This window comes from Macrotis lagotis, chromosome 2 (genome assembly GCF_037893015.1).
Source record: "Macrotis lagotis isolate mMagLag1 chromosome 2, bilby.v1.9.chrom.fasta, whole genome shotgun sequence".
Classification (NCBI taxonomy): Eukaryota; Metazoa; Chordata; class Mammalia; order Peramelemorphia; family Peramelidae; genus Macrotis; species Macrotis lagotis.
Window position 1 is genome coordinate 45,552,950 of NC_133659.1, and position 18,046 is coordinate 45,570,995.

The 18,046-nt window shown below is 39.0% G+C and overlaps 2 protein-coding genes across 2 annotated transcripts in view; both read right to left on the minus strand.

Moving 5' to 3' along the window:
• Positions 1-2,470: 2,470 nt before the first annotated feature.
• Positions 2,471-18,046, minus strand: part of LOC141511860 (sterile alpha motif domain-containing protein 13-like) — a gene marked incomplete at its 5' end in the record, with an annotated part of 49,549 nt that continues 33,973 nt past the window's right edge. Inside the window, one exon of the mRNA XM_074220869.1 lies at positions 2,471-3,589. Coding sequence (XP_074076970.1) covers positions 3,446-3,589 — 144 coding nt within the window. The remainder of the gene's footprint in view (positions 3,590-18,046) is intronic.
• LOC141510981 (dnaJ homolog subfamily B member 8-like) lies at positions 10,708-11,909 on the minus strand. The gene has a single exon (XM_074220348.1). It carries the CDS (start codon positions 11,483-11,485, stop codon positions 10,835-10,837), a length of 651 nt encoding a protein of 216 aa, XP_074076449.1. The 5' UTR covers positions 11,486-11,909; the 3' UTR covers positions 10,708-10,834.

An 18,046-nucleotide genomic window follows, 5' to 3' on the forward strand; every position in this document is an offset into this window, starting at 1 on the left:
TTAGAAAGGCTTCACAAGAGACCAGAGAAATTACATGACCTCCTCTCTTTTTTCCTTTTAAATCAGTCAAGAGGAAATAACTTTCCTTCATTTCCCATCAAACATTTATTTTAAAAGCACTTTCTGTGTACTCAAGATAGTCATAGTGTTTTGATCAATTAACTTACACTATAGAATATAAGCTCCTTGAGGGCAGGAACTTAAAAAAAATCTTTGTATTTCCAGTGGGTTTTTATGTATTTGGAGGTGGGGTAGGAGAAGAAATCAATTGCAGAAAATTTCAACCTGGAAGGAAACTCCTAGCACCATTTCCCATCAATGAAGAGCAACAATTCATCTGAATCATGGGAATGGATTGTTGACTCTTCTCATCTCCTCCTCTGGGCTTCCCTAGTTTCCTTCTAGTCACATTCTAAAATATTGCCTTCTATGAGAATTGTTTCCCAGTATTTCCTGATTTTAGTACCTCTGCTATTTTCCTTTTATCTTGTCAATAGATTCTTTGCACAGTCATTTGCATGTTGTTTCCACCAATAGTTTGTGAGCTCTTTGAAGGTAGCAATGGCCATTTTCTCTTTCTTTGTAATCCTAATAGCACAGGGACAGGCACATAGTGGATATTTAATGTTTGTTGATGGATTGGTATTATTTTAGACAGTGCCTGAGGTTCAGATAACTCAAAGGACTTGCCCAGAATCACAGAGACAGTCCATCAGAGGCAGGATTTCAACACTCATTTTCTTGACTTGAAGACTAGTTTAGTTTCTCTATCAATTATATCAAAGTTGCCATTCTCCTTGAGTGTAGTTAGCACTGAATCAATGCTTTGAGACTTGCACTGGATTGGTCTAGACTCACTAAGACTCACTAAACCAGGGTCCCAATGTCAATACTCAGGAGTTTGAGAAAGAATGAAAGCAAATGTGGACATGAGGAGCTATTAATGAACATGCCAACAACTACTGTGTTAAGGGAATACAATGTCTAAAGGACAGAATAGCCACCAAATAGATTTGAGAATATGGCAATACACTAAAGTAGAACTCAAGTAATTTCTTTCTTTGGAACATACAACATCTTTGGTGACAAAGAGGAGGGACAAGGATTATTTTACCCATTTTTCTGATGGAAAATTATTTTAGAGATGGTTTAAGTTATTTTCTCAAGGTTGGACCTTCTTGTAGACTCTCCTCAGTGAAACCTTTTGGGGTCATTCCAATTCAAATTAATCTCTTCCCCTTTTGGAGTCTGAGGAGGATTAGGTTTATTCTAATTGATTACAGAGGGGAGAGGAACAATGGATAGAAGCTGCAAAGAAGAAAATTTGAAGTCAGGAAAGTTTCCTAACAAGAGATGTTCCAAAGCACAAGGAGCTGCAGAAGTGGGGTGGGACAGTTGATGACTCTTCTCATTTCTCCAACTCTACTGTGTGAATACACATAACTGAGCACTTCCTGTATGCACCCTTCTTGCCCTTCAAGAAATCCTTGACTCAGACAGGTCCCCATAGGTAAGGTAAGTGACTACTGTGCAAATAAGTAGTACAACTGGAATTTGAAAATCCCATGATTCCAAATTCAACATTCTTTCCATTGGAACCACTCAAATGATTTTAGGATTAGAACATAAATACACATATTACTCATTTCTTTTGTTAGATGGTTTATATTTTAGCCTCCATGTTTTCTGGTCAAAATAAATACACAGAACAATAAATAAAAGGTTTCGATGATGACCTTGATTATCCTGGAACAAAAGGGAAGGAACTCCACATTTAGTATCATTGGAGATTTCTTTGTTCTTGAAATTTTTGGTTGCCCATCTGGATTCATTTAGTCATATGTAGCCATTTAAAGTCCTTCACAATATGGCAACAACCTACAAATTAATTTTATCTTTGGTCAAATTGGTCTACCTGTTCTTTTGTCTATTTACCATCTTATCTCCTACCTTTATATCTTTGTACAATTTAGCCCCTCCAGGTCTGTAATTATCTCATTTTTTTGGAATCTCTAGCTCCCTTCAAAGCTCAGTTTGAGTGTCATTTCCCAAATAAGACTTTTGATAATCTTCCCATTTTGACCCTCCTATGAAATTATTTTTTTCCTTTATTTTGTATTGATTCATCAATATCCTTGTTGTATTCTCTGATAGAATGCAAGCTCCTTATAGGCAGGAATTCTACTCATTTTTATTCAAATCTCCAGCAACATAAAGTGCTTAACATAAGAGTACGTGAGCTTAGTAAGTATTTGCTGAGTTGAACTAAATTGAATTAATTCCCCATCTCTGTAGTTTATTTGACACCATGTCATCACAACCTGAACTTAGGAAATATCTCCAGAAAATAATCACCTTTTAGACCAAATGAAGAAGAGATTGAGCAAAAGGGACAAAAACTTGGGGGGACGAACCAAAGTAACACTTTATTAGGAAGGATCACAGGACACCAATTCAACAAGGGCATTGGAATATGCAGATTGAATAAATGTCTCTTGGAACAGAGATGAGTAAGTAGCAAGCCCATTTATTTCATGTTCTTAAAAGCAAATTTTCAAACCAAAAATTAAATGAGAAAAACATCAGATTACTGGAAAAAAGAAATCACACCATTATAAAAGAATATATATTAAAAAAATTCTGTGTAAGCAGTGTCTTTTTTTTACAACTGTCTGCAAAGTTCTTCAAAACACAAGTTATAAATATAAATCATAAAGTGAAAACATTTTCTTTCAAACAATATAACCTACTTAAAAGCAACTCTACACAGAAAATGCCATTACATTCTCATGAAAACAAGCTGGGAAGTGGATGATTACCCTAACTACTTCACTTCTCAGCATTGCCTTCAGCTCTGGAATGGGCTATATGCATGTTGTCTACTCATTCCTCTAAAACATATGACAATACATGTAAACCTTAATAAGGTCAAGTAGAAGACCCTCTACAAATAAGGGTGTTGGCAATTCCATCCAAGTAACAAAAGCTACAAGGAACGGGGACTTGGAGTTGGGGTTTTTCCCTTCACCTTTCTTTACCCCCCAAACTTCCACCCACCTTTTCTTTATCCATGTCTCCCTAAGTCCATAGTAAAGGTGTTTGTTTTCTTTCTCTGTTTTTGAGAGTTTGGGGGAAATCACATATGTAGGAGTGAAGAAATACTTAAAGCAAGCCTTGTCACTCAAAGCATTGGTGCCCAATTCCTTCCATGATTCTATTGATAAACCCCCAAAGGAAAACCATGCATTCCGGTGGCGTTCCTAGGTCCCAATGGATGAATGGGGGTCAGTGGATTGCCTATTCTATCCAATAGGATAAAGTTTTCTTTGGTTAAAATTCTCAACATATACATATATATGTATTCTATGTTTACAAAGTTTCATCACATGAAACTAAATTATTTAATCATTTATTATTTGAGGTCTAAGGCCCCAATTTGACTATACTATGAGGAGTTGTTCTTTAAATGCTGTGTCTGCAGAGGTTTTACATGATATTCGTAGATTTTCAGAGCAGGACCCAATTTTAATGAAAGTCCTGTCAACACATCATTCCTTGTCATCAGCAGCAGGGATTTTCCATCAATTTCCTAAAACAGAAAACATAAAATAAAACCAATTTTTATCTCCAGACACTTTAGAGAGTCTGAGAAATCTTTCCCTTCCATTTCAAAGGAAGAGATAAAGCACTGAGGATTGTTAGCAAACCAAAAACCCAAATTATTTTACTTAATATGGGACAAACTGAAGAAAAAATTTTCCAAATGTCATCTTCCCTTTAAAAAAAAACACCAGACAAACTGGGATTTGATTAAACATGACCCACATCTAGTCACAGCTATCAAAACTTCAAATATTACATCTTAGTAATTGATGATGAGGTCCAGAGCTCAAGACTTTAAGATGTGAAGACTGTAGCTCTCTAGATTGAAACATGACAAAGAGAAATAAGTTACTGGTTTCTTCAAATGATTGGAAAGAAACATAAAAACGATTCCTAACATCAGGCATTTGGATATGCAAACTGAATGGTGGTTGATAGGTAAAATAAGGGATGGGCACTCAGATTTCTTGAAGTCATATTCATATCTAACTTATTAATAGTCTTGTAAACTCTACTTTGACTTTGAATGGTTCTCAGTTTTCCCTCTTAAAAACAGAATTAAAACCTCACACTAGATGCTTTTTTTGTTTTACTATATTAGAGTTACTTTTTAAATTTATTTTTATTTTTTACAAATCATGTTTTTTTATACATTACTAAAATATTCTTGTTTAAGAGTAAACATAATAGCCCCTCCCCCCAAAAATAGGCCCTCATGAGCACTAAAAGAGAGAGAAAAAATGAAAATGAAAAAATAATAATAATAGGGGCAGCTAGGTGGCACAGTGGACAGAATACCAGCCCTGGAGCCAGGAGCACCCGGGTTCAAATCTGGCCCTGGACACCCAACAATCTCCCAGCTGTCATACTAGATATTAATAGTTAATTCATGTGTTAGAGTACCAAACAATCATCCAGGATCAGAGATAATAGGATTTAAAGTTGTAGGACCTTAGAGATTATCCACTCTAACACCTTTGCTCTCAGATGGGCCAGATGGCCAAGCAAGTGGAGTAATTTATCCAAATAGTCAAACAACTGGTGGGTAGATGAACCTGACTTGACTTGAACCTAAGTACCCTGACTTCAAATCAAGATCTTTGAGCCAGCTGCTGATGCCATAATCCCTTCCCTGTGGTTTGTTGGGATGCCCACACAGAAAGGTGTAAGGAAAAAAGAAATCAAGTTCCCTTCAACCAACAATTTAACTGTCAATCAAGGATACTGTCACTTGTATTGTATTGAGCTATATAAGCAAAGGATGGATAACCACTATTTCAGGATTGCTCTAAGCAAGATTCTGGGAGTCACAATAGCTAGCCCCTAAGATTCTGGAAGCATAAAGCTGAGGAATGGAATTTCCTTGAGGTACCTCCATTGGCTTAACCAAGATCTTAGACATTTTTTTTTTAATTTGGATTCATGATGTCATCAGCGTATAAAACTTTCAAGAGTGAAGATTCCCACTAATGGTATAAATCAGTACTAATCAGTCACTTAAAAGTTTTAAAGCATTGTCTAGAATCCCACGATGACAAATTATTTGCCTGGAATCACCTGGCCAATATAGGTCAAAGGCAGGACCTGAATTTGGGTCTTCCCGACTTCAAGTCCCATATTATATTTTTGTGCCTCTAATACTTTGAACATAGAGCCAGCTCATGAGACTGTGCACATAAGAATCAGCATATAATATTTGTTTTACCACAGATAAGTCCTTTCTCTTCTCTAGTGTCCTGGGTAATGAATTCTAAGGAAACTTGAAGCTACAGGAGGTTTGTCCATTTGGATTAATGAAAAAAGTTCTTACACTGAGAAGCATATCCTCATACAGATAAAATCATAGGCCAAAATCAAAATAAAATAAAAGTTTCAGTTTCTTCATCTGAGGAAGGTAGGCAGGCAGAGGCAGGGAGGCAGGCAGGAAGGAGGGAAGGAGGGAAGGAAGGAAGGGAGGGAGGAAGGAAGGGAGGGAGGGAGGGAGAAAGAGAGGGAAAGGGAGGAGGGAAGGATAGAAGGAAGGAGGGAGGAAGTGAGGAAAGAAAGAAAGAAAGAAAGAAAGAAAGAAAGAAAGAAAGAGAGAGAAAGGAAGGAAGGAAGGAAGGAAGAAGGAAAGAGAGAGAAAAAGAAACAGAAAAGGAAGGAAAGAAAGTGAAGGGAGAAAAAAGGGAAGAAGGAAAGCAAAAGAATGGAAGGAAGAAATAGTTCTTTCCTCAGTAATTGGTATATACAATTCATTTAAGAGAACAATTCCCTAAACTTCTCATCTAATTGAAGGAGCTGTTGCAAGAATATATGTGATCATATCCTAATAAATCGATTTGAATACCTCCTAAGAAGAGTGCATCATCATCATCATCTTGGAAGGAAGGTGGGAAGTCCTTTGTTCATAAAGAGGACCATGCCATACAAGGGAATTGGAATTGAGGGAGGGCTATGAAAAGCCACTAACCTCACTCTCTCCTCCAGAGTCATCTAGGCCCAGAGGCAAGATAGAGATTAAAGAAAATGAAAAGTAGCTTCTCTCTGTCTCACACACAAAAGTGAAGACTTTTTCTGAAGTCCTTGGAACGATGGTGCTTTGTGTAACTTCACCTACTATTTCTTAATAACACAGGCATGAACAAAGTAGTTAAGAGACCTGGATTTGAGCTCCCAATTAATAAATATGAACAAAATGCCTGGTTATTCCAGTGCTTATTTTTCCTCTCACGTCTAGACACATTTTCACAAATAAAACAAATTGCTTTCCATGTCACTCCACACTGCAGGTGAGCTCATTTAGGCAATAGAGATCAGTACCTAAATGGAAGGTGACATGCAGCTGGGCAGGAGGCTAGAGGAAAACAGCCTTGAAAGGAACAGTTCTTTCCTCAGGGTGATATAGGCAGTTCACTGAAGAGATCAATTCCCTAAACTTCTCATCTACTTGAAGGAGCTGTTGCAAGAATAAATGTGATCAGATCCTAATAAAGAGATTTGAATACCTCCTAGGAAGAGTGCATCATCATCATCATCATCATCATCATCATCTTGGTTATTGCCCCCCTAACACTCTTATTCTCCAGGTTCCATGTAGTTCCTAGCAATAAAGTAGAAGCAAAATCCCTTTTAGTTCATTTGTGGGTTTGGATCTCTCAAGCCTTCAGTGGACTACATTACCGAACAAAACCATGTGACTTGACCATATATCACCCATTAACCAATGAGGCAAATTCTCAGAATTACCATTTAAGAGGACAAGTGAACAGAACTGTTTAACAGCCTTAAGACTCATCAATGCACTCTCCCATTTATTTGATTCATCACTCCCCTTCTCTTTGGGCAGTTAAGTGGGAAACTTTATAAAGATCCCACAGAATGGAAAAATGCTAGTGTGGGCTCCAGCCAATTCAGGTAGAAGGCATAGGTCTGAAGGCTTTGTGAAGTCACCAGCATGCAGGAGCATGAACTGATCAGAGTTTATTTTCTGGAGACAGGCAACATCTAATCTTTTTCTGCAGCTCTACCTCCACTTGTTCTCATTTAGGACTTTTTAAACAAATAGTCCAACCTATAGGCTCCTAGGCTTTGCTTATAGTCCCTCATTGAAGGGGATTGCTGTGTGTTTGACATAAAGATTAAGACAGATGAATCTGCCTCCACCCTGCCCTGTGAAATCAGGAGGCTTCCAAAGAGAGCCTAGAAAAGGACATCTTTTCATCTATTACCATTAAGTTCTTTCCCAACTCAGCACTTCTGTCAAAAGCAGAGAATGTCTGAAAAAATAGTAAAATTTGGCTTCTACTTTAAACAAAATGGAAAATCATATTTCACCCTCCAATTTTGTTTTCCCTATGCTCAGCAGACATGTTGCTGTTCACTGTGGATTAGGAAAAGAAAGGACCAGAAGGAAGTCACAATTAAAAACAAATAAATGAATGGACTCAATGAACAAGATAGAACTTCCAACTGATGAGTTTGAATTTTGTGGGAGAGGGCAGGTGTCTGGAGGTCTATCTTGACCTTCTGGCCACCTTGCCCTCTCCGTTTCTTGGACGCAGTTCACTGTCAAATTTCTGACCTTTATCCAAAGTAGCCTTGGACATTTTTTTCACTGTTGAGGTTCTACAAATGTCCTGAGATTAAACTACGAACAATAACTTTCTTTGGTAAAATCACTACAAGTTGTAGGATTGCATTGTGGAGAGCTACCTCCTTCTCAAGAGTAGATGATTATGGGGCAGCTAGGTGGCACAATGGATAGCACTGGCCCTGGAGTCAGGAGGACCTGAGTTCAAATGTGGCCTCAGACACTTAGTAATTTACCTAGCTGTGTGACCTTGGGCAAGCCACTTAACCCCACTGCCTTGCCAAAAAAAAAAAGAGTAGATGATTGCAAAATAGGACTTAATGCAACTGAATCAAAACCAGAGAAGAATCTGACATTAGATTGTGAGGTCCAAGTTCTACCTCTGACAGGAGTTGGGAACCAGGAATAATTCATTTAAGTTATCCAAGCCTGAGCATGCTTTTCTGTAAAATGTGGAAAAGCATAGTTCTATTGGGGGTATTACATGAAATCAGAATGGATGCAGCCTTTTCCAGCCTTAAAATGATGACAAATGTTTCCTCTTATTGTTTGTCTATATAATACAGGGGTATAATGTAAAGGGGAATATTGAGCTGGGTAGAGCAAGGTCTTTTTTCCTCTTGTCTTCAGTTTCCTTCTCTGAAAAATGAGGGAATGAGACTAAGGTCCTGCCCTAACATTCTAAAATTCTATATACTTATGTGTTACTTGAAGCATGTGGCACGGAAAACAAAAGCTTTGCATAGTAGGCTGCTATTTTTACTTTTATTTTGAGGAGGAATCTTCTAACTTAAGGAAGTCCTGATGCCTCTATAATCCTTGTATCTCTCAAGAAAATATTGCTCAACAATTAGGGAATGGCTTAGCAAACTGTGATATATATATGTGTGTGTGTGTGTGTGTGTGTGTGTGTGTGTGTGTGTGTGTGTGTGTATATATATATGGAACACTATTGTTCTATTAGAAACCAGGAGGGATGGGAATTCAGACAAGCTTGGAGGGATTTGCATGAACTGATGCTGAGTGAAATGAGCAGAACCAGAAAAACACTGTACACCCTAACAGCAACATGGGGGTGATGATCAACCTTGAAGGACTCACTCATTCCATCAGTGCAACAATCAGGGACAATTTGGGGCTGTCTGCAGTGGAGAATACCATCTGTATCCAGAAAAAGAACTGCGGAGTTTGAACAAAGACCAAGGACTATTACCTTTAATTTAGAAAAAAAAACCTGATATCTTATTGTCTGATCTTGCTCTCTCTTATACTTTATGTTTCTTCCTTAAGGATATGATTTCTCTCTCATCACATTCAATTTGGATCAATGTATACCATGGAAACAATGTAAAGACCGGCAAATTGCCTTCTGTGGGGTGTGGGGGAGGGAAGTAAGATTAGGGGGGAAATGGTAAAACTCAAAAAAAGTCTTTAATTAAAAAAAAAGAAACTATTGATCAAACTAGGGCTCCTGCTAAGAAAAAAGCCTTTTTTTTATAAGTTACTATTGACCAATATCTGCCAATAAGGCTTTTTACACATATAGGTAAATATATAGACACATATGAATATACCTATGCATATATAGCAGACACTTATAATACTTCATGTTCTATTTATATGTGTATATATAACAATTTTCATATATTCATATACACATACAAAAATGATTATATTTTAGCAAAAAAAAAGGAACTTGCTAATTATTCCTTCCTGCTGCTTACACTCATCTTTTAGTCAGCATGTTGGCGCTGGCAATATTTACGTTATTCCATTTGAACCTCACAACAACCCTGTGCATATATCATTATCCCTATTTTACAAATGAGGTACATGAAACAGAGATTAAGTGATTCTGCCCCCCCCCCCATCGTCTGCTAAATGTCAAGAGGGAAGATGTGGAACACAAGTCTTATGCTCAATTTGCCATGCCAAATAGCTTCTCAATAATGCTGGTGGTCTCCTGCCGTTAACTTACCAGTCTCCAGTACGCTGTCCCATTAATCTCATGTGAACTGCACAAGAGCACTCTGACATGGGCAGGGGAGATCTTAATCTCATGGTTCAGATGAGCAGATCAGGGTTCAAGTAACTTCCTCAAATCTAATAAACTAGTGGAGCCAAGTCTCGGGACAAAGATTTTCTAAGCTACCATTCTTCCCACTGGACCATGTTACTTCACTTGCAGAAAAGGTTGAATTAATCACTCTCATACTGCAAAAGTGAAAAATATTGAAAGACTTGGGCATTCCCTGTAAAAATGTAAATTCTTAAAAATGGGGGGGGGTGTCTTACAAAAGTCCTGCTAAGTGTCTCTTTTAGAGAAGCAACTTGGAGGTAGGAAGTATCCTAGATTTAGAATTTAGAATCCCAACTGCAGTCTATCTGTGTGACCTTGCGAGTAAATCATTTAATCTCTATTTCATCACCTGTAAAATGAAGGCATAAGACAAGATCCCAAGCTCCCTGGTGGTTTTAAATCTACTAACTCAAATCGTAAAGAACATGGGGACTTTCAACTTGTATTCTACACACACACACACACACACACACACACACACTTTTGTATAGAGAGATACATATGTGGGTAACACCTATGTATGAATTAGCAAGTTATAAGGGACCCAAGGTACATTTTTTCATCCTAGATTTTTACTGATTAATCTCAGAAATATAAATTAAGATCTAAAAAGAACCTCAAAGGTCATATAAATCCAACCTTTCATTTTGAAGATCAGCAAACCAAGGCCCAACCATCTTGAGTGACTTGCCTAAAGCTACACAGAGAGTAAACAGAATGGAGATTGCCCACTAACTCAGTAGCTTTTCTATTATAATATGCTACACCTCCATTACTAAAAGTAAAACAATTTTTTTAAATAATAATAATATCTTTGGTAACTTTTCCCTCCAAACAGCTTAACTTTTGCAATAAGTGGAAATAGTTTACCAAAAAGCAGCATAGCATTCCATATAAACAGTGTTCAGCAAATTTTAAAGCACTAATAGGTTATTTAATTTTTTAAAATTTTTATTATTATTATTGCGCAGCCCAACCGATTAGGGGTTGCTACCAATCCTTCCTTGAACCAGCTTATCATGTACTCCTCGTGTGCCGTAGCAGGTCTTCTCATTCTTTATCAGTTGTCACCTTGGAGTCTAGTGGATCATCCTCTCTTCTACTTCAATCCTCTCTCTCCCATTTTCAAAAATTTTCTTTGTAACGATTCTCCTGCCATTCACTATTTGACTGCAGGTAGTGACAAATCTGAAGTTGCCTGTGGTATTGTTCATGAATGGTATGAAGGTCCAAGCAGAGCCTGCACTTCTTCCTGATCCCAGTGTGACCAAGGTGGAGAACCCTGTGCTCAATATGGGGGCCATATCAAAAAGGGATGTGTGATACCTCTGCCTGGGCCGGGACCGGCGCCGGGGCCCAGAGCTGCTTACATAGTTTGTCGATAAAAAATCCCCTGAAAAGAGGCCATTCTCATTAAAAATGTCCTGAAAGACAGTACGTGGTCTTTGGAACATCAGTTCTTCTTCTAACCCACTTGTCTCTTGGCTGGTGTCGCCCTTCTCTTCTCTTCTGATAGAACTCCCTCTGGAACTGTCGTAGTCATCCCGTTTCTGGGCATCCGACAAAACCTCATAGGCCTCGGCCACTTGTTTGAATTTCTTTTCTGCTGCTTCCCTATTCTCTGGGTTCTTATCCGGATGAACCTGCAAAGCCAGTTGGTGGTAAGCCTTCTTAATGTCAGCAGATGAGGCATTCTGAGGAACCCCTAGAATTTTATAATAATTCACCATGCTTTTTCACTGGACTCAAGAACATTAAGTTATCTGCTCCACTGAATAGCCTCTTGTGGAGGAATTTCCACACACACTGTGAAGGATGGAGAACAGCTTCCTTTTCTAACCATCCACAAGACCCACCCACCCACCTCCCCTTCCTACCACATTGTTCCCTTGACAGAAATTTTCTTCTGGGGAAGAAACCCCACTTTGATGAACTCTGGAATTTCTAACCCCCTGTCCTCAGTAGTTCATTACCAGTGATGGAGTGATTGTGAGCTCAGAATTCTCAGCCAATGACTCTGCAGTCTGAGTTTTGCATTCAGGTTCTACTGGTGGAAATGTTCAGGTCATGGCACAGAGAGAGAGATGAAGGATTCCCAAGAACCTTGAAAGCTGGTACTGGCTCCCCAAGCCATGGGGGGGAAGTTTTCTTTCACCTCTGCTCAGAAAGGAGATGACCCACCCACTTCAGCTGAAGTAACAGTGAAAATAAATAGGTTTGGCATAGCACCAGCCCCCAAATCCAGTTCAGCTCATTGTGAGGGTTAATACTTCAGTGACCTAATGGAGACACACACCTGAGCCCCATAACTAACATTCACTGCTAGCAGTTGGTAGATGAGAGAGGAGCCACATTACCAAGTTACCATACAGACCTCACCCTGGGAAGGAAGAAGAAGAATGATTCCTTATTTTCATTATTAGAAATCCTATCTTAAGAAGCAGGATAAGAAGCAAAATTGTAGACTTAAAGATGGAGCATTTAGGTCCCTCTAGCAATGGGGATCTAGTTCCCTCATGTTGAACTTACCATGGGCCACCACTCTCTTGGCAAGGTGTTGAAGCAAAAGGTGGAAAAAATGGGTCCCTGTGCTAAAGTTCACATTCTATCAAGATAGATAACATCCACTTAGAAAACCAGACTATTTAGAAATACAAACAATAATTTGGGGAGCAATAGCAACTGGGAAGTGTGAAGGAGGAGGCATGAGCTGGGCCTTCTAAAACATCATGTTGGTTTCCTAAGGGCCAGTTTTTATCTTGCACCTATCTTTCTATACCTTCTAGAGTGTCTTCCAAATTGTAGATGGGTAATGAACATTGGATGAAATCACTCTTGGATGAACTGGATTCTTTTTTCGTTCTGCTTCAAAATGGTGACCTTTAAATTTACCTTTGGACTCCGAAGTATATGTATTTATCCATCAATTAAAACAATTGAAAAACTATGCCTAAGGGTGAACAGGCTTATTGTTCAACTGCATCCAAGAGGGTGAGTTGTAAAAATGCACCTTGTACCTGGAAAATCAGTAAATCAAAAATATAGCCTTCTGTATTCTGATCTGAACAGTGAACATGAACTCAATAAATTATTAATAATCATGATTCTAGTAGCAGTTATATTTTGCTTTAAAGTTCGTAAATTGTATTATAAATATCTCATTGGACAAATGAGATAAATCTCAAACAAGAAAAAGCCAGGAACCTTTAGGAATGGATCTCATTGAAATACTTCTATACAAAAATGTATACTACCCCATCCTCCTTTTCCAACTGAAAGCATTGTTCTACTTAGTGTGCTTGGGGTCAGTGATGGAATAATAGAGTGAAATTAATTCAACATCATGGGTTTTCTTCTATGATGTTGTAATATTGAGAAAACAAAATTGTCTTAAGAGCAAGTAACATTCTAGGACACGATTGTTGATGTCACTCAAGTTGTAATGGCTTGAAGAATCTCCATAACAATGATGAGAGGGAAAGTGTTTCCTTTTTGAGCTTTATCTTCCTAGAGGATTGATCGGCTGGCAGGGAAAGGTAGATAGAGAAGAATTATGGGTAGTGCTCCAAAGGTAAACGGACTTTTGCTGCCATGATCTAGAACTGGTATTCAATGAGAAGAACATCAATGCTACACTGAATTGAAAGACCTTCCTTCCCTATTGCTATCATGTGATTTCAACTTTGGGAATGGTGATAACCAGAACCAACAGCAAAAGAGTTCTGGATTTTGAGTCCCAGGATAACTTTGATGAAATCATTCTTTCCCACTTAAGACTTGTGAGGCTCTGGGCAATGTTACACCTCTATGAGTCTCAATGGTTTCATCTGTAAAATGAAGGACTTGGATGTCCTGAAGTCAGTATTGGGTAGTAGAAAGGACCCTGGATCTGGAAGGGATCTGGATTAAAATGCTATTTCTGAGGTTGTAAGACAAATCACCTAGCCTTCCTGGGTCTCAGATTCTTCATCTGTAAGATGGGAGGGATGAACCAGATGGCCTCTGAGGTCTCTCTTCCAATTCAAATCTTGAATTCAAATCCTACTTTAGACACCTAGGACAACTACTGTGCTTCAGTTTTCTCATCTTTAAGAGAAAGGGATTTTTACTACAATGGTCTTGAAAGTCACTTTCAGCTCTAAATCTATGTTCCTATGATCCCATAGAATCAGGCAAAGAAGGAGGGCACCAAGATGGTGAGAAACTAAGAGATGATGCCATACCACATAAAGATCTCTGAAAGTTAGTATTACCTTATTGGTGATATAGTAAATTGAGCACAGGGACCTAGAGTCAGGAAAACTCACCTTCATGATTTCAAGTCTGGCCTTAGGCACTTTCTAATTGTGTGACCCTAGGTAAACCTTGTTTGCCTCAGTTTCCCCATCTGTATAATTAGCTGGAGAAGGAGATCGCAAAGCACTCTAGTATCTCTGCCAAGAAAACCCTAAATGAGTTATGAAGAGTCAAACACAACTGCTGAACTTGGATCCATGCTCCAGAAAGAATTACAAATCAATGATCTTGTCATTTGGGGAAAATGCCATCCTGCCTTGGTGGCTGCTCCTTTCCCCCCAGTGCCTAGCATCACGCCTCACACATAGTAGACAAGCGCTTGTTGACTGACACGAAGAATGGTTGAAAGGAAAGAGGGAATGTTGACCTAAAACACCATGGGATGGCTGGGGAGCACCCCCCCCCCCAATCAGAAAATGGATAGGATACAGATATCTGAAGAACTATTTGAGAAGTCACAGATGGAGTGGGAAGAAAACTAGATTTAGAGTCATTTAGTGACCACAACAATACTAATAGTCAACACTTACAGAGTTTTTACTATGAGCCGGGCATTTTACAATTATTTCATCTGATCTTCACAACGATCTTGGGAAGTAGGTTCTGTATCCCCATTTTACAGATGAAGATACTGAGGTAGACAGTAGTTAAGTGACTTGTCCAGGATCACACAAAGTGTCTGAGGTCATATTTGAACTCCAGATCTTTCTGACTCTTGGCTCAGCATCCCATCTACTGTAATACCTAATGGTCCTTGTCTTTATGACCTTGTGATCATTTTTCTGAGCCTCAGGATTCTCATCTTTGAAATGGGAGATAATAATAATAATGATAGCTATAGAATTTGCTAAAATATTTTTTAAAAATAAAATCTAAAAACCAAAAATAAATATAATAAAAATAAATACAATTAAAAAAATAAAAAGAATTAATTGATCCTCCTCCCCCCCCAACTCTCACTCCACCTTGGACTATTGTGAGGATCAGATGAGAGAACAAGTGTAGAGCTCTTGACATCATGAGGAAGAGAATCCAATTTCATTCTATTTGACCCGAGGGCAGAAATAGGGTAGTAAGTATAAGCTGCAGGGGTGGATGCCCAAGTGGAATGGGCTGCCTGGGCAGGGGGATGGATCCCCCTTATTGGAGGTCTGCTGTAGCAGGGATTCCCACTTAGAAACAACCAGTATAGAAAACATCCAAGGTCCTTTCTGATGCTGCTGAGATTCTATGGGATAATGTGTTGATCAATCAGCATAGAACCACCCATGGAAAAACAACCCCAAGTGAATGCATTAATGACATGTCAATGGTCAGAGGGAGACCACATTTTCCCCTCAAGAGGTCTTTTTGCAAACGACTCTGAAATCATTTTCCAGGAACTACCTGCTGCCAAAGATTGTCCCCTAGAGAGATCCAGCTGTATAGAGAAATAGCAAACTAACTGGAGGTCTCCAAATTAGTGTGGTAGCCCTGCTGGACACCAGTTCACACAGTCCAAGACAGCTCCTGGTCTCCAAACAAACCACACTTAATGACCTGACATCCTCAGAGGTGACTTGCAGGGAAAAAGCAACAACTGAATCTGGTTGCTATAACAACACCCTGACCAGTAACAGCCTATTAGCCTGGGATTTGAAGAAAGTCACACTTTGAGAGGCAGCAATGGTAGATTTGTTCAGTTGGGGTGAGGATGACTACCAGTAATAACCCCTGACCTAAATCCAGAGCTAGACCACAATTTGAGTGCATCATGGACCAAGCCAGGTCGAGGTCCTATTCCATCCATACCATGCTTCCCATGAAGTGGTAAGGCAAAAAGCACAGGATCAAGAGATACGATATTCTTGGGAATGAAAGATTCCCTCAGCTGTTGCAGCTGAAAGACTATGACCAGGTCAAAAATTCCAGCCATCACTGGGATGAGGAACCATGTGTGGACTTTAAAGTTAAGGTCCATTAGGATAATGAAAATGTCCTGGAACTTCCCTACCTGTTAACCAAAAATAGAAGACCCCTGTCTTAAAACTCATGGTAGAATTAAATTTCCTAGGATTCAGATCCACTGTCATTAGGACCTGACCATTAGGACATGGTAGCTTGTCTTGTCTCCTCAAAGGAGACAACAAATGCCAGTTCAGCTCCAACTACACTAGACTCTTGTCTCTTAATCAGGGAAGGAAAGGAAAAAAATACTGGAGATTCCTTAAAGGAGGCTGAATCTAGTCCCTCCCCTCCCTTTTGAGAATAAGACTGCAGGACCAAGATCATACAACTCCTGGGATTATATTTCTTAGGCTCCAAAGTCAGCTGGATCAATACAGTAATCTTTATCCCTCAAAACTTTTCTGAATGAAAAAGCTTTAGAAAGGACCAGTCCCATTTCAACTCCCAGTTTCCCCTGTGCCAAACAAGTGAGGTCAGAGATGACATAATATCTCTCTCAAGGACATCTTTGAGCAGAATTATTTCCACTTCTGAAGCACTCCAGGGGAGTCTCAACTGCAGCCATCTCAATTCAGAAAGCAAAATGACTTCAGGACAATTGAGACTCCAGCCTAGACATTTTTGCTAACTCATTTTGGCCAATCTTTTAAAATATCATTAACATTTTTATTTTAGAAGGGAATTATTCAAATCCATTAATCCAAATAAATATATCTTTAAAAACAAAAATAGAACACACACCAGTCCATCAGACGTCTTCCATGTATCTTTCCAAATTCTATGATTTTTGGAGTTACCCAATAAACAAAGGAAAAAAAAATAAGGAGAAGATTTTAAAGGAAATCATGACCGATAGCAAGCAAACTGTGGTCAACTCTGAAATTTACTTACTGGTGACAATGGACAAGTCACTCCAAGTCATGGAACCATAGTTTGCTCATCTATGAAATGAGAAAGGTCCTTGGTTCAGGGGGCTGGTAATATTCTTTTTAGCTCTACATCTGCAATTCTATGAAGGCATTGGAGTGGTGGATTAGAATCTTGGACAGAGCCTTGTTAACCTCTCAGGGATTCAGTTTCCTGATTTGTGAAGTAGGGATAATAATAATAATAATTGTCTTGACAGTGTCAGTTATGAGAAGCTCTTGAGAAAATGAGAACTCTTTAGAGTTCTTGCCATTCGATCAAATGAAGATCCCCATCTCTCTTAGACATTTGCCTCTGACACTGGGCTAAAGAAATAAGAGTTGGAGACAACCAAAAGATGAATGAAGAATGAACTTTGGGATAGAAGGATGTAGAAGGGTGAGTTCCTTTATTAATCCTCAATATCCTGCAGCCCAGAAGGCTGTGTTTTCTTTTATTAAAAGTTAGGAATCAGGGCGGCTAGGTGGCACAGTGGAATAAAGCACCAGCCCTGGAGTCAGGAGTACCTGGGTTCAAATCCAGTCTCAGACACTTATTACCTAGCTGTGTGGCCTTGGGTAAGCCACTTAACCCCGTTTGCCTTGCAAAAAACCTCCCCAAAACAAAAAAACCCCTAAAAGTTAGGAATCCCTCCAGCAAAATTCCCCTCATCCACTTCACTGTCATGTATCTAGGACTCTATAACTTCCAAGTCTCTGCACCCTGCCCCCCACTTTCAGGGGCTTCTACCTAGTCAGAAAAGTTTGAAGTATTGGCCCATCAAGGGATAGGTCTGTTATGCAAGGGCCAGAGATGGGAGGATTTTGCACCAGGCTGACTTAAAGGGTGGTAAATTTTTCTTTCACAGACAATCTTAAAAACTGTCTATTGAAGGGAATCGTTATTTGGGCACACGTACATGGAGAAGTAGTACCAACAACCAAATGCCCGACCCATTCAGTATTTGTCAAACTGGAAAGATAAAGTAAGCTTGGTGAAAAATTATTGGCTTCACAGTTACTTTCAACCTTATGGCAAATTTCCTTGCAGAGTTGGTGTGGCACAGAGTTGGTGTGACTCAGGAAATAGACTCCAAAACTACTTCCATGCTTTTGAAGCCCTTTCATCTTACCTCTTCCACC

Bases quoted from the DNA above. Each gene is read 5' to 3' on its own strand.
- LOC141510981 (XM_074220348.1), bottom strand. From the start codon at position 11,485: ATGGTGAATTATTATAAAATTCTAGGGGTTCCTCAGAATGCCTCATCT.